The 26,090-nt window shown below is 47.1% G+C and overlaps 1 protein-coding gene across 12 annotated transcripts in view; it reads right to left on the bottom strand.

Annotated features, from left to right (window-relative positions):
• FRMD4A (FERM domain containing 4A) overlaps window positions 1–26,090 on the bottom strand; it is a 545,903-nt gene that overhangs the window by 20,807 nt on the left and 499,006 nt on the right. For 5 of the 12 annotated variants that reach the window (XM_038383022.2, XM_043498253.1, XM_038382769.2 and 2 more), the window contains 4 exons: window positions 24,230–24,368; window positions 15,976–16,117; window positions 4,702–4,835; window positions 1,320–1,442 (listed from right to left, as the gene is read on the bottom strand). In XM_038383022.2, the coding sequence (XP_038238950.1) occupies window positions 1,320–1,442; window positions 4,702–4,835; window positions 15,976–16,117; window positions 24,230–24,368 (538 nt within the window). Of the gene's footprint in view, window positions 1–1,319; window positions 1,443–4,701; window positions 4,836–15,975; window positions 16,118–24,229; window positions 24,420–26,090 lie in introns of all 12 variants that reach the window. The other 7 variants (XM_043498236.1, XM_043498266.1, XM_043498240.1 and 4 more) reach the window with 3 other exon arrangements.

Here is a 26,090-nt window from a genome sequence, read left to right as displayed (position 1 = left end):
GTAGTTACATGCTGCACTGAGAGGCTGGCTGTGGCCACACTGCAGTGCATAGCTACACGTGTTAGGGAAAAGCTTTGGCAAGGGGAGACAGTGGGAAAGGCTTCATCAACTCCCTGCTGTCAGAGCCTTTCACTCAGAGTCTACACTGCCATATACCTGTGCTGGGAGGGGTGGCCTACATGTATATGTACACTACACGCTGCCGAAAAAGGTGTGCATTGTAGACGCACCACAGGACAAGACATGGGAACTTGAAGATCAGTTTAGAACCCTGCAGCAAACAGAGTGCAAAGCTTTTAGGAGTCAGGGCTTTCCTTGTAAAAGCTAAACAAAATGTGCAAGCTCATGAGTATTTTACTTCAGTGGAATTCCTCTCACTGGCTCCATCAAACACAAACCCTAAGAGCTTTGGTTGTTCATGTTTTAAGCAGAAAGAAAATACAATACAATAAAGGGTTAATTCTCCAGCTGACTCCGACCTTAAACCACAGATTCATTCTCTTCTATTATAAAAATAAAAGGAAACTCAAAACTAGAATATCCACAAATGTCTTGAGACCAAGCTCCACAGACAATGGCTTTTCTGTGAATTCTGGGCCCGCCTTACAGCTGCTCTAGGGCTGTTTTCACAGCCATGATTCAGGGCACTGACCCAGCCAATTGTGGGAGAGAGAGCACAGAACAAACACTCCCAGGCAAACTTACACAAACACAAGTCAAGCTGCCCAGAGGTAGGGAGGATGGCTCCTTTGTTTAGCAGTAGGAGGTAAAGTGTGTTTGTCTTGCAACCACAGGACCAGTGCGAAGAATTGATCCAACACTTTATTAAAGGACTTTGGCGGAAACCAATTTTAGTACTGAGTAAGGACTATTGCAGGAAGGGAGGGAGAACAGCTTGAAACACTCAGAATGATATCTGAAGTGGTTTGAAAGACCAGAGCAACTCAGAACCCAATCCTGCTACCTTTAGTCACATGAGTAATCTAGACCTGCACCAGCAATGTCATTCAGCTACCGGTGTGATTAAGGGCAGCTTGCACAGTTAACAGGATCAGAGCCATAAGTGACTCACCCAAAGCTACTTCCGTTTGCCTGTGTCAGAGCTGGGCCTGGAATTCAGGAGTTCCTGGCTCCCAGTCCTATGCTCAGACCAGCATGTTCTCTCACCTCTTCCTTGCCCCAAATACAAGCAAAGATGAGTAAACGAATAAAAAAAATAAATAAGTTAAATTAAAAATTCTGGTTCCCGAGTAATACGCTGAGAGATGTCCCAGGCGTAAGATAGATAGATAGGACTGGACTGGAAGGCAAGTCCTCACCTCTCCTTTAGGCAGTATTTTCTGTTCATCCAGTTTAAAGGCAGTCCCTATTCTTCTCCTTACAATAGGTGGCTCCTCCCCTGGATCTAGGGGGTATTCCCTGGGCAGCTTTCCTGTGAGCTCCTGAAAATATAAGATGCTATTAGTGAGGAGGGGAATACGCAAAAGCAAACCCATCCCGTGTATATTTTTAAAGTGCAGCAAAACTCTGAAAAATGATTGTAAAAATGGCACTGCTAGGGTTCCATTGCTTATCATCTTTCATATCAAATATGATCAGTTGATAAATACACAGAAGGTTTTTCTAACTTCCAGGCCTGTGAGCTCAGCCTGTGCTCTGAAAGTCAAGCCAAGGTCTTTTTTGGCTCGTGCATCATCAACGGGAATATATATTCCGCAACTAGGAGAAAAATTAACATGATCTGTCCATCTAGGGTCTTAGGTGCTGCTCATCAGCAGGATGTCAGAGCACGATGCATGAGCCAGGACAGATGCCAGCTCACATTCCTTCAGCAGTGTTGTCTCTATAGAGAAAACAGTAAGGAAACCAGTTATTTTTGATGGAGAAGCCAGCAGAGCTGATGCTGAATTCACCCAGGGAGCAGAGCTGTCGAGTGCCACTTTTACAATAATTTTTCTGATCACAACTGCATGTTAAAATACTATAATCTAATTCATGAGCTGTCTGAGACAGCTGCAGTAAAGATGGTGATTTAAAACAGTGCCTGGTACCGATATAACATTTTATGAATTGAAATCCTTGCCAAACTCCAAGCTATGTCACGTGCAGTTTTGGAGCAATATCAGACTGAACGGGTCATTTGCAAAGATTAGTTTCAAGTGTGAAGCAGCAGACCCTGCAAACTTTCACAGCCAGGGGATGTACACTGGAATAGATTTGAAGCAGGCAAAGGAGCAAGTGCCAGGATTGATGCAAACTCTGTTTTTTCTGGTACGTACAATACATCTACGCTGATCTGAATTAAAGACATTCAAATGCCTGCAGAGAAAGGCGAGAGTATTGCTACAAGGAACAACCCAGCTTCTTGAGCTGAACAGTCTTTGCACTGAGGACAAAAGGCTTTTGTGTTCTGCATCACCAGCCTTGAGAGAATCCAGCTGGCAGAAAACCTTAAATCATCTGAATCCCATATAACAGTGGCTGACCTTAATGTGCAGTGTGTAACTCGGCTCTCTGCCTCCCTCATGCCCCCACGACCCACTCTCTAATGGGGGCTTTCTTTCTGCTGTTTTCAGGTCAATGGGAAATGAGGCCCTGGCCATTTCAGTCCCTAGCTTAAGCAGTTCCCAGCACAATGAATTCCTAACCCAGCATTGCGGTGAAGTGCACAATGCCCTTTTTCAAGGTTGTTTAAATGCTTCCCGCTCCAGAGTGGCTGTTTTAGATCTTTTTCTGTAACATGTTTATCCTGTTGCACAAAATGGCTGGCTACAAATAGTGCATCAAGATACAGATTCTGGATCTTTCTACTGAACGTCACTGGGATCCTTTATAACCCCAATCTTAACATGAAGTGCAGGAGTGGGGAACGAGTTACATCTTTAATGGCTCCTTTGCCGACATTCCAGAATGCCCAAGGTTTTGTAAGAACAAAAGCAATGCGGGCTACTGCACTGCCGCCATAAACTGGAACGGATTTACAGGCAGGGACCTGAAATGGAATCTGAATTAATAAGCAAGTGAAGCAACATGATGCCACTGTTCTGAATGGTTTGGGCCATGCTAGTTTGATTAAGCCCATGCGTGAACCCCTTTTTCTTCTCCTGGCCTGTCTCTGCCTCATTTTAACTCAGCAATTCCCACAGCAAACAAACCGATTCAGGACCGCCCGAGACAAAACGTTTAAAATAAAAGAGCCAGTGAAACTTTTGACCACTTTCTGCAGCTGATCCAAGCTAAATGGTTTATGGACACTTGGTCTGACCTGATCCTGCAAACCTTACGCAAGAGAGTAGGCCTGTCGAAGCCAATTGAGACTTCATACATCAGGACTGCTCATGCAAAGAAGGGTTGTAGGATGAGGCCTGCACATATTTCCTCTGACATTCTTTGTTGAAAAGCTGTTTTCCTCCTGCTTATCCCAGCTGGTGTTCAAGTCAGAGCCAAGTCTAAACAAAGTGCAATGAGATTTTTTAAAAATGGGCACTGGTCTTTTTTCTGTTTGTTTTTTAAAGTGATACGCACTTTAAATATAAACAGCAACGTAAAGATCTCAGTACCGCTGCCCAGAGCCAACTCTCCCATTCTCTATTCCTGGCAGTGATCTTTGTTAAATTTGGATTTTTCCATGGGAAAACGGGAGTTATGTATGCACGTGTGATTGAAGTGTAAACTTCACATAAGCTGCTGCTAATATTTGTTATGTTTCCAGGCACAAACGCAGCAAGGATCCTAACTTCTCCAGTATTTGAAATGGTTTGATGTTCACGCTGACCTGCTTTAAAACAAGTCAGTTTAAATCAACCCCAACAATAATTAAACAGACACATGCCAAGTACAATATGACCTCATCATATGGCACCCCATTTGCCCCATGGTGATATTTAGGGCAGAAAGGTGATTTTCTCTTGACAATGTTACCTAACATTCTCTTCTACTAGTGGTACCGATGATGTAGCCAAGGGACCTCCTCAGCATTTGTCATGTTACATACAGCTCAGTGAAGGGAAGACCCCACCATGCTGCACACAAGTTCACCCCAAACTGTGCTATTTGTATTTGGGGGGCCCCAAATGGTGGTGATTTAACCTTCCTGCCAGGCAATGGGACTGTGCTGTGTAATAGCTAGGAGTTGGAAGAGCATGCTGAGAAATGAACATAGAAAGAGTGCACCTGAGGCCATGTCTACTCTAGGAAAAGAGGTGAGTTAGCTCACATGTTACAAACACACCTTTCTCCTACTGAAGATGAGGACCAAGTGGCATATACCAGGCCAGGTGACCACACAATGGCTAGACGAGATGTGCCATCTACAGGCCCCAGCTTATTCCCATTGAAGGTAATGGCAAACTGCCCATTGGGAGCCCTGTGGAAGGACGCTGAGTATCTACTAAGCATCCACCACTCATGATGACTTCAATAGGAGCTGCAGATGCTCAGCACCTTGCTGGATCAGGCCTTACGGGTGCACAGCTGGCTTGGCGTGAGTCCAGCTTCTCTAGTGTAAAGAAGGCCTTGTGCCGCACTAGACATGAAATGCCTGGGGATCACTCAGTCTTTAGGCACCACACACTTTCTGAGATAGGATTTAGGAAGGCTTTACTTCTCCTTCCAGTCTCCATCCATTTTCAAAAAAGGCTGTGAGCATATAAAAGTACAAGCCACAACATTTTCCAGGGTTATAAAATTTCTATTGCCTACCGCTTCTCGGATACACAGTTTCTTTAGTTCCTCCAGTCGCTGGCGCAGTGTCTCTTCCAGAGCTTCCTGCCTGGATTTCAATGCAGCCAGCATGTCTTTCTTGGCAGACTGAGAGCTATCCGACTCTTGGGAACCTGTCAATAAACAATGATTTCACTAGGCCAGCTGACAGCAGAACACACATCTGGAGCATTAATGAATTTCACCAAAGCCTACCCTTTGGACGGGTGCTTTCCAAAAAAGAATCAGACAATGAAATGAAGCAGGGTGTTACACAGTCATGTTTGTTTATGACAAGTTCTTCATACTTAAACTAACAGAATGAAGTCAGACATCTGAGCATAAAGAGATTTGTAATTCTCTTCTCTGTAAATAAAGAGTCGTAATTTTTTTAAGCTCCTCTTGAAAATACTACATACGGTTCTTACGAAAGCTCCCAACAGCAAATGGAATTTACAATGCATAGGAAACACATGTTCATCGCTTAAAGGCCAGAAGAGACCATCACAATCATCTAGTCTGACCTCCTGTATAGAATTTCACCCAATAATTGCTGCATCTAGCCCAATTACTTGTGGTTAATTCTAACCACGCAGAAGAAATGTAGTAACCGAAGCTAGATTTTTGCAAAATAGAAACAAAGTTAAAAACCCACAATAGCTAACAGAAGGTCTTTTCATGGCAGTTGTTGTTTCCCATGAATGTATATGTCACGATGTTCAAAGCTGGATGCATAAATCCATATTTAGATGCCTAAATAAGGGGCCTGATTTTCAAGTGACAAGCACCACTGAAGTCAGTGACATTACATTGTTGTAAAGCCAGAATTAACTGACATCAGCATCTGGCCTTGAGCTTTGTGTTAATCTTTGTACTTCGTTTCTTTTAAAAAGAGGTATTGATTGATCTCCTTATTTAATTTCACCACTGAATGGTGCACACATCTTTGTTCAGGGGCTCCCTGCTCAAGGGAATTGTGATTTTGGTTGCATCCATTTTCGGGTGCCCAACTTGAGGCATCTTAAGGGGGTCTGCTTCTCAGAAAGTGCTGAGCATCTAGCCTCTGAAAATCCTGGCCCTTTAAGGTGTCTCAGGTTGAGCCCCACTTTCCAATCTAGTCCTGTATACACTATGGGGCTTATCTGCCATTCTCCTACACCAGTTTCCTGATGCTGATTCGGCTGCTGCAAAGCAATGGAGTGCAGAATCAGGCTCTTATTACCTACCTTAGTCAGATTTTCCAAGAGGCCTTAACCAAGCCTCAGCTAGCATGCCTGTGAGCATCAGGATGAAGCTTCGCACGCCTGTGAGTATAAGGACCTACAGGTGCACTTTCAGCATTGACACCGAAGCGTACAGTCAGTATTCTCAGTCCTAGTTTGTCGAAATCTTTGCTGAGGTTCTGCAAACCTTTGGAGTGACCCTAGGGGCAAATTTATGGCTTTGCATCAAACCCTGATGAAACTCGTGTTTTCAGCTACATTTTGCTTTGAGTTTCTTTGCTCCTACTCTCCTCTCAGACACGGAAAGTGGGAAAAGGGACTACGAAATATACTGGAGGGAAACACCCCACATCAGCCCAAAGGGGATGGACTAGAGCTAATGGAGCTTCTTCCAGCACTACTTTCTGTGACTTGCACACCACAAAACAACATGCGCTTGTTCTGCACAGTGACCCTCTCCTGTGCAACGTGCGTGTGTCTACAGTGTTTACTGGGATGTATTGGAAGTGCAAAACCAGACTGCAGTTCTCTAGAGATCGGCTGGACTCTAGGACAGGACAGGTACCATTTTACAATGTGTCACCAGCAAAAATCAAGACAACTCTATAGAAACGCGGAGCGCATTTATCCAGACATGAAATTAAGAGCATCAAATGGATTTCGTTTGGGTCTTTTTATAGCCTTAACCACAAGTAAGGCCCAGAGTAACACAAGTTCAAGCCAGGGAATGCTCAGCACTGCAAGAGTTCAGTGCGATTTTCCTAAAGGAATTTCCATTTTGCATTCAAGCTCGCAGGGTAAATCCTCTCTAGCACCTCCCTAATAATAATGGCAGTGAGCAATCACTGGCAGTGGGCGAACTGCTGAACTCTTCTATGCAACTGGTGATGAACTGCTGACCTCCAACAACAAGCTGCTCATGATTCCTGCAGATGTTTCGCTCCTTTCTTTTTCTTTTAGAGTAACTGGCTGGAGCGCTTTTTCCTTTCTCTGTTTTCCTTTCTCCTTCCTCTCTTTTCCCCACCCAAATTTAATTATTTTTAAATTTTATATATATATATAAAACCACCTATCACCACAGCATCTAGACGGATGTTTCCGCTGCAACGTTTAAAAACACATAAACTATATGCACCACACCCAGCCGTTGGATGCTTGACCTGACACCTCTAATTATGGGCATGTCTACACTAGAGAATTAAACAGTTTGTGTAGTTGAACTGGTTGTGCTGAACTGATTTAAGCACAGTGCATTGCATCTAGTTGTGCTGTGTCAGCTGTGCTGTGTCAGTTTAAGAGCCATACTAGCCTTGTTCAAAACCCTTTCAGTTGCAATGCTTTCTGGGTACCCATCTCACAGTTCCTGGTACAGTTCCTAGAAGCAATGGATTCTGGGAGATTTCAAGAGGCCCCACCAATACACTGTTGGATAAGTAGGGGGAGGACTAGTGGAACTATTTCAGCTTGTCCACATTCACATTGGCATTAAACCAGTTCAGAATGAAGTGGGTTATTAGACTAATCTACTCCAACCGGGTCTTCAAATGATAAAGTTGTGCAGTGTAGACAAGATTTGTATGACTGAGGACAGGGAATTCTCAGTTCAAGGCCCCCAATGCTAGACTTTGCTTGGTCTGATAGAGTCCATGTCTGTTAATCTTGGAGGCATTTTGCAAGATCTATCTGTTACCACAGCCCTTTTCTGAAGAGATAGGATGAGCTGGGCTTTCTGTTTGAATTCTCTTTCATAAACCCCCCTTTTTTCTTAATGAACGTTTGGATTATTTTTGCATTTCCTAGGATTTTGTGGGCCTGATTCTCACCTCACTTGCACTGGTGTAAACCAAGAGCAAACTCCATCAAAGCCAATTGAGTCACACTAGCGTGAGATGGCTGCCAGGGAGAGAACTCAGCTCTGTATTTTTGTGCTCCTAGAGTGTCCATGAGAAGCTCTGTATATACTGAGAAAATTACTAACACTAGCAGACCTGTGACCACAGCCCCAAATCTCAGACCAATCACAAATGAAGAACCAAAAATCAGAACAAAGCAAGAGACCATAAAAGAAACAAACACTAAACCAAACCAACCAACTAGATGCTACACAAAATAAATACATCAGCCTTACTTAATGCCATTGAATTCAGGCCCATCAAGGCCTTCCAAACAGCACTATTAGCTGAGAAAAGATCACTTGCAAACTGATTTCCACCATACAAACCAAGAGAAGGTGCTTTCTATTGATCTTACCTGCTGCGAGGAGCTATATCTGGGAGGAGAGTTTGGTCCTTTCTAAACAATTTACACCCAATGTGTAACTTACACAACTGCTTACATCACTGCTGAACGTTTTCTGTAGCGATTAATGGCCTGATTCAGTTCTTGCTTAGGCTGGGGCAAATCAGGAGTAACTTCAATGGTGTTACACTAGTATAAAACCAATGTGAGAGCTGGGACTGTCAGACCCCAAGCGAATTTACCAAGGGTTATGGTGGAGTCTCCATTACTGGCAATATTTAAACCAAGCAGAATTTCTTCTAAAAGTTCTGCTCTGGGTATTATTCTGGGGAAGTTCTCTGGTCTGTGTGGTACAGGAGGTCAGACTAGATTATCACAATGGTCCCTTCTGGCCTTGGAATCTGATCAACGCAACACAATGAGTCAGAGGACGATTTGCCATCAGAATTCAGGAGCTCTTAGTTCCCATGTGCATGCGCCTCGAGCGTAGACCCTGCTACCTCTAAGACAGGGTATGTTTTGGTAGTTTGAATAGGTATGTTTACTGCTTTCAATATATTATTAATTATTATTATTATTTGTATTCCAGTAGCTTCTAGAGGGCCCAATCACGATCAGTGCCTCACTGAGCCAGAGACAATCCCTGGCCTGAGGAACTTACAGTCAGGATAGACATCACTGTCAAAAGTGGGGGAAGAAAGGAGTTTAATATAAACCAAAGTGATGGTTTATAAATGTCATGTTAGTTCTATTATTTTTCTGATGAGGGCTAGGGGGTTCGTTTATTTTTATTTATTCATTCTCTGCATTAAATATCTTCTAGGCGAGGAGTGGGGACAGGAGGGAAGGCAGGAAGGGATAAGCTAAAAGGAAAGACAAAGGAAGTGAGAGGGACATGGAGGGGAAAGAGAGAAGGATCACAGAGAGCAAGAGGAATGAGACTGGTTTAGTGACTGTCAGGGATAGGGCTGGAGCAGAGGGGAAAAAAATCCAGAGTAAAAAGCCACATTTTCATGGGCCAGTGACATCTCCTGTGGTCCAGATGTGAGATTCTTGATGGCTCTTTGATGCAATTTTTTCTTGCTTTTCACAAGCTTAATGTCACAAGCAAAACATAATGTAAACGTGGCTATGATTCATGCTGTATACTGGCGGCCTGCTCTAGTCGCCTGGCCTAAAGCAGGCATTTCATCCAAGTCCACGTGGAGCTGGGACTGACATTGCACAGTACGCTCCCCACGCCACACCACGGTATGATTCATGGCTGCAGGAGGTTGGGGAATGATTGAAAGTGACCACAAACAGCCACTATCTCCCAGCTCTGACTAACAAATAGGATATCCTCCTTAGAGACGGCCAGAGACCCGCTCCTGGCTTTCCAGTGTCCATCTGGAATTATTCAGAACAGGATGCACACAGATATCCTGCAGAGCTCTTCATTAGTCACTTCGCTCATCTGCCGTTCCATAGACTGGCCTAGTTGCTGTTTACCAACGAAAACACTCAGTGTAGAGTAGTAGGAAGTTCACCTCTACGGATGTAGTGGAAGTAAGGGGTGAATTGCCATGCTGGGAAGGAAATATCTATCTGCAGGACTAAGGCATTTTCAAATATAAGCAGGCATATTTACAGGAAACCTACAGTTGCAGAAGTGACTGTGTCCATGCCATGCCGTGGGGGAAGGGGATGGGTTATTTTAACACTTACATGTGCAGAGATAAAGCAAAAGTACGGCTCTTCTCCACAAAGAAATCCTACAAGCTCTCCTCTGCTCACCAACCTCCTATTGAAATGAATGGGACTTCTACAGGCAGAGGGGGCTGCAGAATAAGGCCCACACAGATGCATGGCAGCCCATTGACAGGAAGACATGGTCAGAGCAGTGCAAACCTTCACTAGAAACCCCAGAATCATTCCATGCTCAGCTGGGTTCATGTTAAAATGCAAACTATTGAGTTAAACCAGTGATAGACCCAAATCAAAATCCTTGATTTGAAAGTCAGGGGACTTGTCTGATCTCATTTACATGGCTGTATCTCTGTTGACTTCAATACTACAATGCATTTACTCCTGTTTTAAACCACAGTGAGATCAGAACCAGACCTCAAATCTCTACCATTGACAGAACTAACACTTCATATCCAAACAGCCCTAAACGTTAGGTTCCAAATCCAGGTCAGACCCTGGCCCAAACTTCAGAGTATCCTGATTCAGCACGATGCTCTGCGGAGAGAGATTCGAGCCCTGAACTCGGCTCTGCTCACTGGTTGGTCCAGGATTTTGGTTGAGGCCATTCTTTGCTCAAAAGACGGGCCAAGGTTCATGGGAGAGATTCTAAAGGTGCATTACAGTTTGCAGCAAAGACACATACGGAGAGAGGTAGCATGATGTAGTGGATGGGGCACCGGATGGGGAGTCAGGAGACCTGGGTTCTATTCCTGGCTCTGCTGCTTTTGCCCTCTGTTTTACCACTCATCCTTTGTCTGTCCTGTTTATTGTGATTGTCAGCTCATCAGGGAAGAAGCGTCTCTCACAATGTCTTTAGATGGCACCTAGCACAATGGTGCCCCATCTCAGTTGGGACTTTTACGTGTTGCTGTAATAAATAATAATAATATGTGGTTTCATGTGTCATCGACACAAAACCAGGGGACACTTGGCAGTTTCAATCTGAGCTCCTCACTGTGGTTTTTGGTTTGTTCCTTTAGGGGAAGACTTGAAGAAACTCTAAGAAAAAGAGGAGAGAAAAACAAGGAGCGGGAAAGAGGGCCCAGCAGTGAAAAAGGAAAACATTTTCTATTTTCCCGTGGTGATTCATGATAACTCCATGTATTTATAGTCTGGAAATTTACAGTGGCCTCTTAATCACTCAACTCTCATTCTCTCGAGATCCATAAATGGTAGCCCTCTGCTACAAACAATAACACACCATTGTTATGATCGTGTATTAATAATCGTCAGCACAAAGGGAGGAAATGCAAACGTTTGGAGGGAGCCTGGGGAATGTGCTAGCTGTGCACCAGGATCTGGAATGCTGAGCATTAATGACCGTTACACTCCCAGTTCTGGACTGCTCACATTAAACAACTTTTAGGGGCTTGATCAGTTTGACTCTAAGGAGAGATGAACCCAGCAAAATTTCTGTGTTTATCAGAAAGTTGAGTAAACCCAAACTTCAGCCCTTGTTAATGAATTGGCTCTCCGGGCACAGGGTTCTTGTGGGCCAGAAGGAAGCAACCAGGGGTCTGATCCAGAGCCTGCTGTGGTCAGTGGTGTCTTCCCACTCACTACATTGGGTTTTGGATGCAGCCCCAAGCTGCCTCCTCTTCCCTGAAGAGAAGAATGAGCTCCTGCAGCATGGGGTGCTTTGTGCTTGTACAGGGCCTAGCACAATGGGGCCAGAGCCCATGACTAGGTGCTACAGTAATACAAATAATTCTCATGGGTCAGCCATAAGCAGCCAACCTGCTCCTCCTCCCCAGGCAGCAGTTATAGCTTCCCAGCTATACGTGCATGTGGGATCAGTGTTGGGTTCTTAGGAACCCTGGGCTAGATCACTCTTGGGGACTGTAGAACTGCCCCACTCCTGCAGAACAGGGGTTAAAAGCAGCCCTGGAGAGGACTGTGGCTGGGAAAAGGAGTGAAAGCAGCTGAGAGAGTGGCTGACCACAGGTGTGGCCAGCTCACTTAGGGCCCAGCTGGCCCTGATAAGAGGGCTGGGGGCCAAGAGCTGTCAGAATCTCACTCTAGCTGTGGAGTGGGAAGGGCTAGTTGCTTGGGAGCAAGGTACCTGAAGCAGAGCAGTGGTGGGGAAGGGCAAAGGGAACTAGGGAGCTCCAGCCTGGTAAACCCCCAGGCTGCAGGCCTTGGTGAAGGCCTACAAAAGGCACTGGGGCTGCAGAGGGGCATCCCAGGGATAGGCAAAGGGAGCAGGTCCTACCCCCTTGCCAAGGATGAGTGGCCATTACAGACTGCTGTTTGCCCCAGTAAGCAGGGGCTAGATGACGACTGGCAGTAGCCACTGAGGCAAGGTGGGCTTAGAGGGTTGGGGGTTCCCCTGGAAGGGGAGACCCAGAGTGTGGGGATACTGCTTGGGCAGAACCCTGAGGTAAAGGGGCACTGGGGTCCATGAGGGACATGGGACCTAAGGCAGGTGAATCACTGCCAGAAGGAGGCACTCTGGAGCTGAAAAAGAGCTAATTCCCAAGATGACCAGCAGGAGGCGCCGCACCGGTGAGTCGTCGCTTCGCTACAGGGACCCAAGTTCCTATAAAGCACTCCTCCTTCCTACAGATCCCCTTTGTGTGTCCCCTCCTTCATTAGCTAAGGCATCACAGCTGCAGCCACCAGACAGCAGCAAGCTCCATAGTCCTCTATTAAATCTGAGACTGTCCTGCAAATGAGGGGCCCTTGACCAGAGGTTTGGTGGGCCCCAAAATCTGGCTCCGAGTATGGGTCTCTAACAGGGCAGCTGGAAGCTGATGTTCCACCTTGTCACGCCAGGAGCACAGCTTAAACCTTCACCAAAGCAAATACACATACTCCTGGGTTTTAGGTGTGCAGACACAATGGCGGCTGGATCCATCTGAACCACCTGCCCAGCTCCAGGTCAATTAACTCAGCATGCTCTTGGTCAATGTGGCAAGCCTGCTGAACATGTAAACCCAGCACTCTGAACTTATCCAGGTTGACTGGGTTTTAAGCAGGGAACAAAAAATAACAGGCAAAGATCTGCTGTCAGTGGGGTTGCTCTGAGTTACGCTGGTGTAATCGAGATCAGGATTTGGCCTAAAGATGTTTAGGGGCCGGATTTTCTCCTGACTTCCGCCTGTGAAAATCAGGGCTAACCCAGTGAAGTCAATAGAGTCAGACTGGTCTGAGCACAGAATCCAGCACTCTGAATTCCTTGGTATGCAGGGGGTTGAAAATCAGCATACTAACACAGACACTGCATTGGTGGCAAATAGCTTTTGAGCATGGGAATGCTGCCAGCAACGCTGGGATCTCTGGAGGGGCTCTTGATGTTATTTGCTTTCAACAGTGGGAGAGCCAAACAAAGAACTCCAAAAGCCCAACACCACACCAGAAACTGCAATTCCCAGAACAGATACTTGGCACAAACAGTGGATTGTGCGCTGCGTCCTGAGGGACAGGAGAAACAGAAAGGCATCTCTGTTCACAGGCTAGGAAGAGAATTCCAAAACAAGTTGCTCTCGACTGCAGCCAGCTTAAAACGTAACTCTTATTGCCTGTTTTCGAGGAATTTCAAGCTAGCCACAAAGGACGTTCTGCAGCACAGTTGATGTACAGAGACAGTATGGATTTGGTTTTGTAGCCAGTGGCTCTCAGAGGGTACATTTCCTTCTGTAATTATGAAAAAATCCTTCTCCCATGTCACATGTTTCCATTCTTGTGGATTTTAACGAGTCTAAGTGATGTCTTCTACACTTCACTTAAATGACCCATCATCGTGATAATAATGCTTTACACTTCTGGCGAGCTTTTCATCCGAGGAGTCTGCAGCCCTTTAAAACCATTAGTCCTCACACCACTCCTAGGAGGTACGTGCACTGCTGTACAGATGGTAAAGTTGAGGCAAAGCGTGGTTAAGAGATTTACCCAGTTATGGAAGAAGCCATCATGCAAGCAGGAAGTGTTGGAACCAGAAATAGACCCATAGGCAGCAGGTGGTTGGGGCTAGAGCAGACTCAACCCTCCCAAATCTATTTTTGAGCCACCCTGCCCAGATCATGTGCATGCCCAGATCAGCTGGGGAAGCCTCATGTCTAGTGGGGCCAGGGGCAGGATAGGGTGTCATGGGGTGTGGGTCCTGCCCGCTCGTTGGATTCCTGGAAGGTGGAGCTAGATTCCTCAGTCCCCAGGGGGTGCTGGCTCCTGACTGGTGCCTCCCAGGAAGGTTTGATGAGACAGGGTGAGAGTCCCAGGCATGGGGAAGGGATCCTGAGGTGACTGGTGGGGAGAGTCCCAAACCAAAGGAGAGGGAGATGAGGAGGGGGAAGGGGAATTCCAGGAGATGGGGGGTGGGGAATGGGCATCCCAGGATGTGGTGCTGGAGCAATTTTTATAGTGGGGGTGCTGAAGGCAGAAACCATGTATTTGGTTGTTGTTACTACTTGTAGCTGGGGGTGCAGCAGCACCCCCAGTACCCCTAGTTTCAGCACCTATGGTCCCAGGAGAAGGGAGGAGATCCTGAGGGGAATGGGGGAAAGGCGTGTCTCAGGAAGAAGGGGGAGATCCTATGGGGATGTGGTAAAAGGAGAATCCTGGAGAAGGGGGGAGATCCTCAAGGGATGGGGAGGGGGTGCAGAGTCCCCAGGGAAAGGGGGAAGATACTGAGGGGATGGAGAGAGGGGGAGTCCCAGGATAGGGGGTAGACCTTGAGTTGCTGGTGTGGGAGAAGGAGAATCCCAGGGGAGACCATGAGGTGATGTGTGTGTGTGGGGGGGGGGGGGGGCGGGTTGAGAATGGGAGTCCCAGAGAAGGGGGGAGATCTGTGGTTATGGGGAGGAGAAGGAGAGTCCAAGGATAGGGGGCAGACCCTGAGGTGATGGAGGATAGAAGGGGAGTCCCGGGGGATGGTGGAGATCTTGAAGCCCTGTGTCTGTGTGGCAGTGCTAGGGCCAGGAAGGGGGCAGAGTGGGGCATCGCAGGTGCAGGATTTTGCCTGAGGGTGGATACATGCCTCAGGTGACACTGTGGTGGGCTCCTCTGAATTGCCAAGCAGCAAGAGCCAATGGACTGGAGCAGGGAGCTGCGAGGAGACTGCAGGGTGGGCTATGTTGCCCACGTACAGACCTCGGCCTCCTGACTCCTAGTCCTCAGTGGTGGAATCTCTTTGACAGGGATCCCTGTTTGGCTTCTTCCATAACTACTGAGGATTCCACTTTATAAAGAAGCCAAACTAAGGGGTGTCTAATCCCTCCTGCCACTCATGCTGCTACACTTCTATTTTGAGCCCGCTAGCTCAATCAGAGCTAGCACAGGTATGTCTACTTGAGCTGGAAATGACAGCTTCCAGCTCCCCTTAGCCCTGCAGCCTATTACACACTAAACATCTTGACAGAAGCATCTAAGCATTTTCCACACAAAGAAACCTTATAAAACTTGGGGCACTAGGCAGTTCCTAGGTGAACAGTACCTGGAAACTGGCTCTTTGCGGAGCTGAGAGACCAGCTGAGCAGGGGGCACTTCATCTTGGAAGATGAAGAATGAATTTCAGCAGCTAAGAGACAAGGCAGATCAGTGCAGAATCTCTAGAGGAGATTCTACCTTTCTACTACCAGGCGCCCTCTTCAATCCCCCAGCATGTACTTCCCAAATGAGCCACAACGACTGATGGCCACCAACCCAATCATGGGGAGGAGGTGGCTGCATAGGCCGGAGGTCGTGAGAGACAGGCTGGGTAGCAGCAGGGAGATGGGTGCGTGAGGGATTTGGAGGAGCAGGGTGTGGAGATAGGTCAGGTAGCAGCAGGAAGCTGAGAAGACTGGAGATGACATCCTGGGGAGAAAGAGGAAACTAGCAGTGAGAATGGGAATGGGGTCACGTTGGCGCCTGGATCTCTTGTTGGGTTTTGGGGGGGGTGGGGGGAGGAGGAGATGAGAGACAGATATCACATACCCAGAGAGACAGAAGCTGAAAGGAAGAATCTTGTTACTGTCAGATTCATTTCTGAAGATTCATTCACCTCACCTGGCAGCTCTTGCATAATACAAAGCTACATCTTTCTCTTTTCTCCAGCCGAGGGGCAGGAGCCCATATTTCCCATGGAGTTACAAGGTAAAGGACTTACCTGATGACAAAAGACTGCCACTGCTGCCGCTGATAATTTTGCCTTTGCTTCCCATGTTGGCTAGTTTTGAAGTCTTCAGCGTTCCAGTTTCAGTCAGGTCAATAGCGATTTCACTTAGGCTTCTTGCAGCATGAATCTTGGACTGGGAATAGAAACAGAGCTGTGTTTTACAGTCTGGCGTTGCTTTGAGTCACAGAAGCAAAGAATCATTTCACCGTTGCAGGAAGCAGGCCCTCAAAAGCCAACTCAGATTATTTTCCCAAGAATGGAAGGAAACTGGCACTTGAATGCCCACGTTGTCTACTGCCCTTGTTATGTTTAGAATCTGGGGGCAATTCTGCCATTGCTTCTTTGTTTGTTAATAGCTCTGATTTGCCAGGGACTCCCTTCCCCTCTTCCCTGCCCTTAAACCAAAGAACCACATCCAGAGAATCTGAATGTTAAGAGCTACAGTAAGAAACCACCAAAAATGCCAACATAATTAGCATCCTTCTTGCTGGGTAGCTTCCGTGCAGAAGCCATCCAGTGCCCACTAAAGTCAACAGGACTCTTTCCATTGGCTCAGTCAGCTTTGTATCTGGGACTGAATGAGCACAGATTTTCTTAGGCCACCACATGGTCCCTTCATAATAAGGGTTGGGAAGATTGGTAGGAAAATGTGGCACCCATGATATATCTGTTAAGAACAGAGGACTTCACTCTGCAGGGCTGTATAAAGCTCTACAACAGAAAGCAATGCAAGGCTTCAGTCCTTTACAATGGCTGTGCTGTGACAAAAGGCTTGTCTTCACTGCAGTGGCTAGCCTGAGTTACTCCACTACCCCACTTCCACTGAGAGTGGCTGCATTGTGAAACAATACGTGGAGGGCTTTGATGAGCAGCACAGCGGGACTGGATCAGCAGACTCACTGGATTAGCAGCCGATGAGTTGTGCTACCTTGAGTTGCAGCCGATAGCTGCATCCCCACTGCATTACTAGGGTCAGCAGCACTAGAGCTTCAACCCACCCACACCCTGGATGGGCCAGCTAGCTCAAGTTGAAAGCACCACTTAGCTCAAGCTAGAGATATCTGCATGTGGCCAGGAGTTGGGTTGGGGCCAACACTTGAAGTATTCCAGAGCGATGCTGCAGTGAAGACAAGCCCTAGATATTAGCAGTGTTTTGTATGTACATGACAATTTTAGTCAATTCTTGTGTCTAGAATACGCACCTCATCTACCTTACAATAGGAATTGCCAGATTGCCAATGGTCAGCCTAGCCCCGTATCCTGTCTCTGATAGGGCCCAGCGCCAGATGGTTTAGAGCAGCGGTTCTTAAACTTTAGCAATCCGAGGACCCCCATTTTGATTTAAAATTTTTCACGGACCACCCCAAGCCGGCTTCTAATTTTCCCCGGGGGTGTTCAACCCCAACTCTGCCCCAGGCCTCGCTCCCTCTCCACCCTTTCCCCCAAGGCCCCACACCCGCCCCACCATTGCCCTGCCTCTTTCTGCTCCCTGCTCCGAGCGCACCCCGTCCCCGCTCCTCCTGCACGCCGCGGAACAGCTGTTCCGCGGCGTGCAGGAGGCGCTGGGTGGGAGGAGGAGGAGTTGATCAGCAGAGCTGGTGGCCCCGGACATAACTCGCGGACTCTCTGGAGTACCCTCGTGGATCCCCCAGGGGTCTGTGGACCCCCGTTTGAGAACCTCTGCTTTAGAGAAATGTGCAAGAAACCCTGTACTAAGCAGTTATGGAAGAATCAGCCCATGTGGAAAGTTTCTTCCCCCCCTTCAATTAATTAAGGACTGGCTTATGCAGGGCCGGATTAATCTTCTGTGGGCCCTGGCGCCTGAAAAGTGGCCCTGCCCCACACTCCATCCTGAGGCCCTGCCCCTGGTTGGCCCCTCCCCCCCAAGGTCCTTCCCCCACTCAGCCTGTTCCCCCAAGGCCCTGTTCCTGCTTAGCCTCTTCCTCCCCAAAGGTCCTGCCTGCCACTCTCATGGGGAGGAGGGGGCGGAGAGGAGTGAGCTGGGGGGTGGGGGAGGAAGGGGGTGGAGAGGAGTGAGTAGGGCCTTGGGGGGGGGGGGGGGAGAGGCCGAGCAGGGGCGGGGTCTTGTGGGCAGGGTGCGGGGTGCAGGGCCATGGTCTGGGCACCGGGGCTCCTTGTGAGTGTGGGCACAGTGCCATTGTAAACCCAGTATTCTGTACATTGTAAACCCTATTCTGTACATTGGTTATTAAATCCACTAAATAAACTAAAAAGCCAGGCTAAGCAAATAGAAATTCCTCCTCCAAAAAGAACCCAATTGGATGATTTGAGCATGCTGGACATGGATCTGAGAGCTGACTGTTATTCAGCCTCTGCTATGGAAATTGGCTTTTCTTTCAGACTAGTTTTGAACCTAAAATGCTTTTAACGGCTAACCCCCAGTTTTATAGAGGTCTCAGGGAAGGCTTCCCATGTGAACACTTTGTAAAATCCTGGATTTGGACAGCTGGGTGCCCAGGCCCAGCTCATAAGAACCTGAACCTCCACTGCTGTGTGGAGCTTCAATTAATGCCACCCTAAGGACATGCTGACCTTTGGTTAACCAGGAGTTTCTATTAACTCAGAGAACTGGTGTCACATTGTGCCGAACGATCCGGGATTTGCCAGTGGCCTGAAAATCTTCATTTCATGTTTAATTTTTGGGCCCAGTTGTGGAACCTGTCCCTCCATTGGTGGGCATTTACATTAGCAGTCCCATTTGATGCAGTAGGACTACTTGGGTGAGTAATTCCTCCCCCAGGCTAGGAGGGGTACTATAGTTTGGCCTTAATGTTTTCAAGTGGCAAATGTTCACAATGTTTGGACAGGCACCCAAAAACTAGGCTGCTTATGCCCATTGGAATGAAAACAGGGAATCCTAGAAATCTTGCAAGAAAACCTGGTTCTAGGAGATATCCAGCCTTACTTTTTGGACTAGATGACCTTCTGGGGTCCCTTCCAACCCTGATATTCTATGATTCTACTTTGTGCTCTGAAAAAGTTCAGATAGTTTAGATAGGTGAAGGAAGGCAGCAGGGTCTAGCACTGGGAAAGGAGAGTCTATGCTCCATTCCTGGCTCTTACTAATTTGCCATGTGACCTTGGGCAAGTCACTTAACCTCTCTGCCTCAATTTCCACATCTGTGGAATAATAAAGGGGATAAAATGGATCCCTACTTCACAGGGGGTTTTAGGTTTAATTTGTGACTATATGTAAACATAGTGCTTTGATCCTCATGGAAGGTGCTAGAGAAGTATTACTAGTCACACATCCTGTATCTATCTTAGGTAATTATGTGATATTCATTACTGTAATATCTGAGCACCTCACAATTTAACGTATTTATCCCCACAACATCCCTGTGAGATAGGGAACTGTTATTAACCCCATTTTACAGATGGGAACCTGAGGCACAGAGAGATTACGGGCTGAATGCCGAGCCTCCTAGCCATTCAGCCTTCCTCTCCAATAATACCTGCATCACCTCAGGTCAGAAACATGGGGGGAACAGTCTTTCAGCCTCTTGGCCTTGCTGTTTCTGGTCAAAACTGAGAAATGCTGAGGCACGTGAAACTGAACAATATTTTTAAAAGACATTCCCTTAACAACTTTTGACGGTTCATTTCAGTTCTAGCTGGTGGGTCAGGTCGCTTCATATTTTGTCTGAACTGACTATCCATAGAATCATAGGGTTAGAAGGGACTTCAGGAGATCATCTAGTCCAACCCCCTGCTCAAAGCAGAACCAATCCCCAATTTTTGCCCCAGATCCCAAATGGCTCCCCTCAAGGACTGAACTCACAACCCTGGATTTAGCAGGCCAATGCTCAAACCACTGAGCTATCTCTCCCTCCAGTCACTGACCGGGAGTCTGCGCATGACCTGCTTGATATTTGGCTGTCTACTAGTCTGATTTTCAGGGGGTGACAAGTCTTTGATCTATTCACACATTAGTGACTTCTTATCCTCATACAGCATGTGCTGAATGTATTTGTATTACAACTTCAGTGAGATGCACTGTGGTTCATCGCCACTGATCTCCAGGGTGTAAATCAGAGAAGAAATTTGGCCCATCTATCAGACTGTGCATTGGCTAATGTACTTATAGAACAATGCTGAGCAGAGGTAGTAATACTGGATGGTACGGTCCCTTACTGGCATGCAGACCCTGCTAATTGCTGGAAACATGCCTTCCTTTGTGTGTGCGTGTGTAAAGTTAGTGCTGATAAAGATCCTGGCCAGAAGTTCCTGGAGCCTGAAGTCCGCTACTCATTCAGACAACAGCAAGGAGAAGTACAACTAAGAACAAGCAGTGCAAGCTTCCCCAGTAAAAGGCCTGACCCAAAACCCACTGAAGTCAGAGGAAAGCCTCCTCTTAACTTTAACAGGCTTTGGATAGGACTCAGGTCCACAGTCTCTCTAACGTACCTAGAGGGAACACTTCTATAAAGGAGAAGGGTTTAGTTTCTATACTGCTTCTACCCTGGGCCTCTTGTTTGCCTTACAATGATGATGATTAACTTATGCGTTTTTTGTACTTTGGAGGGAACAGGACTCAAATCAATTAACTCATTTGACAGAGGCCACTGAACAGCTAGTTATGTGGCCTGGGCTGGATTTGTATAGGGGCACAGCAGTTAAAGGCTAGACTATATCCCATTACCACTCCCCTGGGCCATTCAGTCCCCCAATTCTGAAAATTCTGAATGAATCATTGCACAGACCTGGTAAGTCTCATTTATTTGGAGGGAAACGTGCTCATTTGGGATTAATTTCAAAGCAGTTTTTAAGATCAATGGTGTCATGTCAATGAGGTCAGATGGTCTATGGAGCCTGCAGTGGCACGAGGGATGGATTGACACCATGGATCAGTTTGGCCTTCTCACTTGCGCTGAAGGATTTTGTGCTGTGTGTGTTTCAATGGGACATTTTTGGACTCTCCCTCATCTTTTCTCACAATTTAACTCATTTAAGCTCTGGGCAACTGGAGAGCCCCGCTGCATTCAAGAGCATCTGTGTTATCAAAGTCCCCACAAAAACAAGTCTCTTGAGACCAATATGGCAAACGTTTGACTGACTTGGTGTAGTCACCAGTGCATAGACATGGCTCTTTGCCTTGATGACTTAGTCTGCTCTGTGCAGAAAAAAGGGGAACTGACAAGAATTTTGCACCATGAAGAGTTCATTCAGAGAGCTGGAAGTCTTGTAAATTTCCACATTCTGTTTGAATTCCAGAACAGAGCAGACAGAAACAGCAGCAGTAAGAGTTCAGGGTCTCCAGGGGCTGGCAAAATGCTCAGTTGTGCATATGATTGTGAACAAAAGCTGTGGATCGGTTTTGCTTCAAGCGGGTCAAAACCAATGCATATTATTTATTTTGGTTTTTAAATCCAGTAGATTGGCTTTGCAAGCAGAGCTATGCCAAATGTCACAGCAACATCTGAAAAGATGCAGGACTTGCTTGGTTTCAGGTTTTGTTATGAACTCAGAATTCAAGCCCGGCTTGTCAGAATGTATTGTGTCATACAGTGTTGCATCTAATCTCATCTCAATTGCTAGAACCAATCTGGGCCCAGTTTTGAGCAAGTTTCAGCAGGTTTATTGTCTTTTGTCAAAACCATGTGAAATTACAAGTTTTGTTGCAAAACCAGGGAATCCTGTACATTTTGCTTTCAAGTTGGGATTAATCTAAAAGTGCAACTGAGGGCTTGTCTCCACTGCGAAGTTGTCGACAAAACTTTTGTCTTTCACGGGTACTTTAAAAAGGTCCCCCGTGAAAGACAAAATGTTTTGCCGACGCAAGTGGCAGTGTGAACGAGGCGCTCCTGCCGACAATGCTGACGCCGCTCGTGGGCCTAGAAGTATTTTGTCGGCAAAAAGGCTGACAAAGTACTGAAAGAGCTTTGTCGCTAAAAGCTGCATGGTGTAGACAAGCCCTCAGATTGAAATTTAAAGGGGTGCAAACCCAAGTGAACTGAAAAAATATTTGCACAAACCCCTAAGAATGGAAGCCATCAAGTATCTCAGCTTCACTTTGGAGTGTCCATTGCTGGTTTCATAAAACAAACACACTCAGGAACAACACTTTGATCTGCTTGATTAGTCCTGCTGAACTATTAAACTTGGAGCGCTATAAAACTTTCATTTTATAGCGCTCTAATTTTCTGGCTCAGGTGTGTGAAAAATCACTCCCTTGAGCACAGCAAGTCAGAGATCTTTAAAGCGCTAGTGTAGACAGGCTCCCAGTGCTCGGAGCTAATCCCCTGCTGGAGGTGGATTACCAGGAGCTCTGGGAGAGCTCTTCCCTGCGCTCACACGTGACCACACTCACGCTTCAAAGCGCTGCCGCGGGAGCATTCCCTCAGCAGCGCTTTGAAGTTTCCAGTGTAGACATACCCTTAAATGAGCCCAGCTGAGAAGTTTATCCATCAGTCTTGGCAATGTCCCTTAAAGATGGGGACAACAGACTAAAATCCCAACCCTTTCAGAGAAAGGGACAAAAATATTTGTGTGTATTAACATCAAAGCAATAGCATGACAGTGGGATTATTGCGACAAAGCATTTTGACTGGGTCAGAAACATGACTGACTGATGATGGCTGGTGGGCGGTGTTGCCTGTGGGCGTGAGAGAGAGATCAGATGCGCACTCACAATCTGAAACACAATCTGCTAGCAACAAAAGAAGCTAGCCATGAGAAGTTCCGGACACTCAAAACCCACCCTCCCACCAAGAGGAAGGGAATCTGCTTTTGTTTGTTGGTGGCTTCTGATTTTGAAAAAGAGCTAGGCACTTTGAAAGTCTCCACAGGGTCTAATGTTCCAGGCTACATACAGGTTTCTCCTATTCACAGCTGCGTAGGGAGATGAGGAAAGTGCAGCTGCCCATGATTTCCACCTGGAAGGCAAAGCTCTAGTGCTGGAAGTGGGGGAAATAAAGCCAGAAGATGAAAGAATGGAGCACAATTCCCTGGAAGTGGGGCGCAAAGGGTATGAATATTTGGAACTTCCTGGGGAATGAGGGGAGAGCAGATGAGGGTTCAAGAATCTGGTGCCCCCAGTAGACAATTCCTACAGTGCCTCTAAGTTTTGGTACACCAGCAATGTTCATATTTAAAGAGACATCACCTGTTTCAAAATCACGTCTGTCTGAAAATTATCTCCCTGCTGCTCTTCTAGGGTGGGTACACCTAAAATGCTAACTGAACAGGATTAGAGAGAGGGGAAAAATACATTCCTCTCTATTTTTTTGAGGTTGTTTCCATTGTGCATTGGACAGCACTTTGTATATAACCAGATTAATGCTATGTCTACACTATGAAGATAAGTCGACATATGTTAGGTCAACTTACAGCCACTGCATTAATTATTGCGGTGGCTGATGTCCTCACCAGGAATGCTTCCACCAAATGAAGAGAGGCAGGAGGGGGCTAAGAGCAAGGGCTCTCACCTCCAAGCAGCTCCCCACTGGGAGCCCAGCTGCCCTCCAGGGCTTCTCACCTCCACGCTTCCAGCCAAGAGCGGTTGAAAGCTGCCCGGGGCTTCTCGCCTCCAGCAGGGAGATCCACAGTGGGAGTCCAGTTGGCTGCCAGGCTCCCAGTGGGGAGCAGGGACCCTAGAGGGCAGCAGGGCTCGCAGTGGGGAGCCCGGGCAGCAGCCCAAGCCGGGATCCTGGGTGGCAGCCTGGCTTGGAACGGAGACCAGGCAGCAGCCCGGGGCCTGGCTTTGGAGCCATGGAATTGACAAGAATGGCAGCCAACAGCCGATGTAAGGAACACAATGTCTACATAGACACTGCATCCCTTAGGGAAGTGTGATTATGACACCACAGAATGGTGCGGGGGTGGGGGGGAGGGGCGGATGGACACGGGACTCAGAGGCAGATGTAGAACCTGAAAGTATTTTTAATGGATTTATTTGAAACGGATCTGACTTCACGGTGGTATCTCTTTGAGAACTGGAGAATATGCTGAAACAATACGGAGAGGAACGCAATCACGTTTGGCTATTCTGGTTTGTTCCAACTAAGCCCTCACCCCCCCCCCCCCGATAGGCCTCTGGGGAAATCAAACTCCCTTGTTCTGGCACAAAACCGACAATATTTTAAGCCATTCCACCCTCATTTCGTTAGAAGCATAAAATGAGGCAGCCCAGGAACCACGCTGGGGACTGGAACCCGCAGGTTGGAGATGTGGTGAGTGAGCGGGAGTCATCTACAGCATGCTCCCCTTCCAGTGAGCGGCTTACCTTACTCTGCTTTCTGTCCAGGTAGAACTGGTGCTGGCTAATGGCCATAGCCCAAATGGACTTGATCAATGCAGGGCAGGCGTACCATGTATGCACAGCAATGCCACTGTGCCCAAACGTTCTCCTGGTCACAGATGCCCTAGACAAGAGGATAGAATGAGCTGTGTTTATGCCAGGGTTTCCTCTGACTCTAAACAGAGAACAAAAAAAATGATCAAACAGCAGGTTGGGCTGCAGAATAAAACCAAGGACCGTGCCAAAAAAGCTGCTCCCCTTATTATTCTGGGCTAAGGGAAAAATCACAGAAGGGAAATGGCGGTCACCTACAGTAATTGAGCCTTTACTTTACGTTAAACATTGACTTGCAAGCTGCAAAAACTGAAAAGCACTAATAGTGATTGCAACAATATCTTGGGGTAATATGGTTTAGTGGACAGAGTTTGGATTGGAGTCAGGGCTCCGGGTTCTCTTCCAAGCTGTGCTTCTGATGCACTGCACGTCCCTGGGAAGTCACTAAGTCCAAAACTTTTAAAAGTATGCAGCTCCATCTTCCCTGGACATAAGATTTGGATCAAGCCACTAGTCTATGAAGTCCAGCACTCTCCCTGAAAAAAAAAACCTGACTTGGTCAGATAAAGGGGTCCCTTTACTTGACCCTGGCTGGGCGTAGTGGAGGAGGCCAGTATCGAAAAGGCTGAGAACACTGCAATACAGGATAACACAGAAACCTGATACCAATTGTCATGGACTTTTGCCTGTGGTGTGTGGCCATGCAATGCAGGGTGGTAGTCAGGTGGTGCAGTGGTGGGGGGTGTCAATGCACAGTGCGGGGAGTAGTGAGGTGGTATCACTGTGATACACATGGGGTGGTGAGGGGGTGCATCTGTGGTGTGCAGGGGTGGTTAGGGGGTGCAGCTGTGGAATGGACAAGGGTGAGCAAGGGAATCTTTCTCCAATGCCCAGAGGTGATAAGATTCCCTGCTGAAGCACAGATTCCCCCCCCCCACATTCTGATTCCCCCCACCCCATCATCTCTTGCCTACAGCTTTAACTGGCTTTTCAGCATCCTAACTTTCACTTCCAATTCAATGCTATATCTGTCAGTGTTCAAGTACTCCTGATTTCATTTCTTTTTGTGAAAGTGGGAGTTTGAGAAATCGACACAAGAAGGAAAAAAAAAAAAAAAGAAGCCAAATTGCAAAGGAAAACTGAAACTAAGCTAAGAACAACTTCAGGAAAAAACAAACCCCAAATCCCAAACCCTGCGGATCCAGAACTGAAACTGCCAGCCCAGGCTTGGCTTTGGAGACCACAGCCACTGTTGTGTCTGGGGCCATTTCAACGGCACGTTTTTATCACAGAACCAAATCGGAAGAATTAAACAATGTAGGATTAAAAGTTTTCCAGCTGAATGTGCTGATGAACAGGCAGATGGTCACTGCTCAGAATCCAGTGAACGGTAATGGGGGGCGAGGGGTGGAAGACTCAGAGTGCTGAGAAACAGCATGATCCAGGAGCCAGGTGAAAGGCTGTCATTGTTGGTATCATGTTTCGGTGTTATCCTATCGTCCAGTGTTCTCAGCCTTTTCCATACTGCCACTGCTTACCCCTCCCCCCTGCACAGAGCCAGGAGCTAGCTGGAAATGCCCTCCCACTTAGCAGTATGGTCACAAACCTCTCCCACCAGTTCCCAATTCCCTGGGAGTTGAAACATCCAGAGTTGAGAGCCCCTCCTCTATTGTTAGGAGCTTTATATTTAAGCCCCTTGGCCCAGACACACTGGCACACTCCGGAGGCTTTGTGCTGGTCTAGTAATGCAAAGCAGCCACAGAGTACTGGTGAATTGAGCTCCTTATATATC

This window comes from Dermochelys coriacea, chromosome 1 (genome assembly GCF_009764565.3).
Source record: "Dermochelys coriacea isolate rDerCor1 chromosome 1, rDerCor1.pri.v4, whole genome shotgun sequence".
Lineage (NCBI taxonomy): Eukaryota > Metazoa > Chordata > Testudines > Dermochelyidae > Dermochelys > Dermochelys coriacea.
Note: the sequence above shows the minus strand (reverse complement) of the source record. Positions and strands in the feature narration are given on the sequence as shown.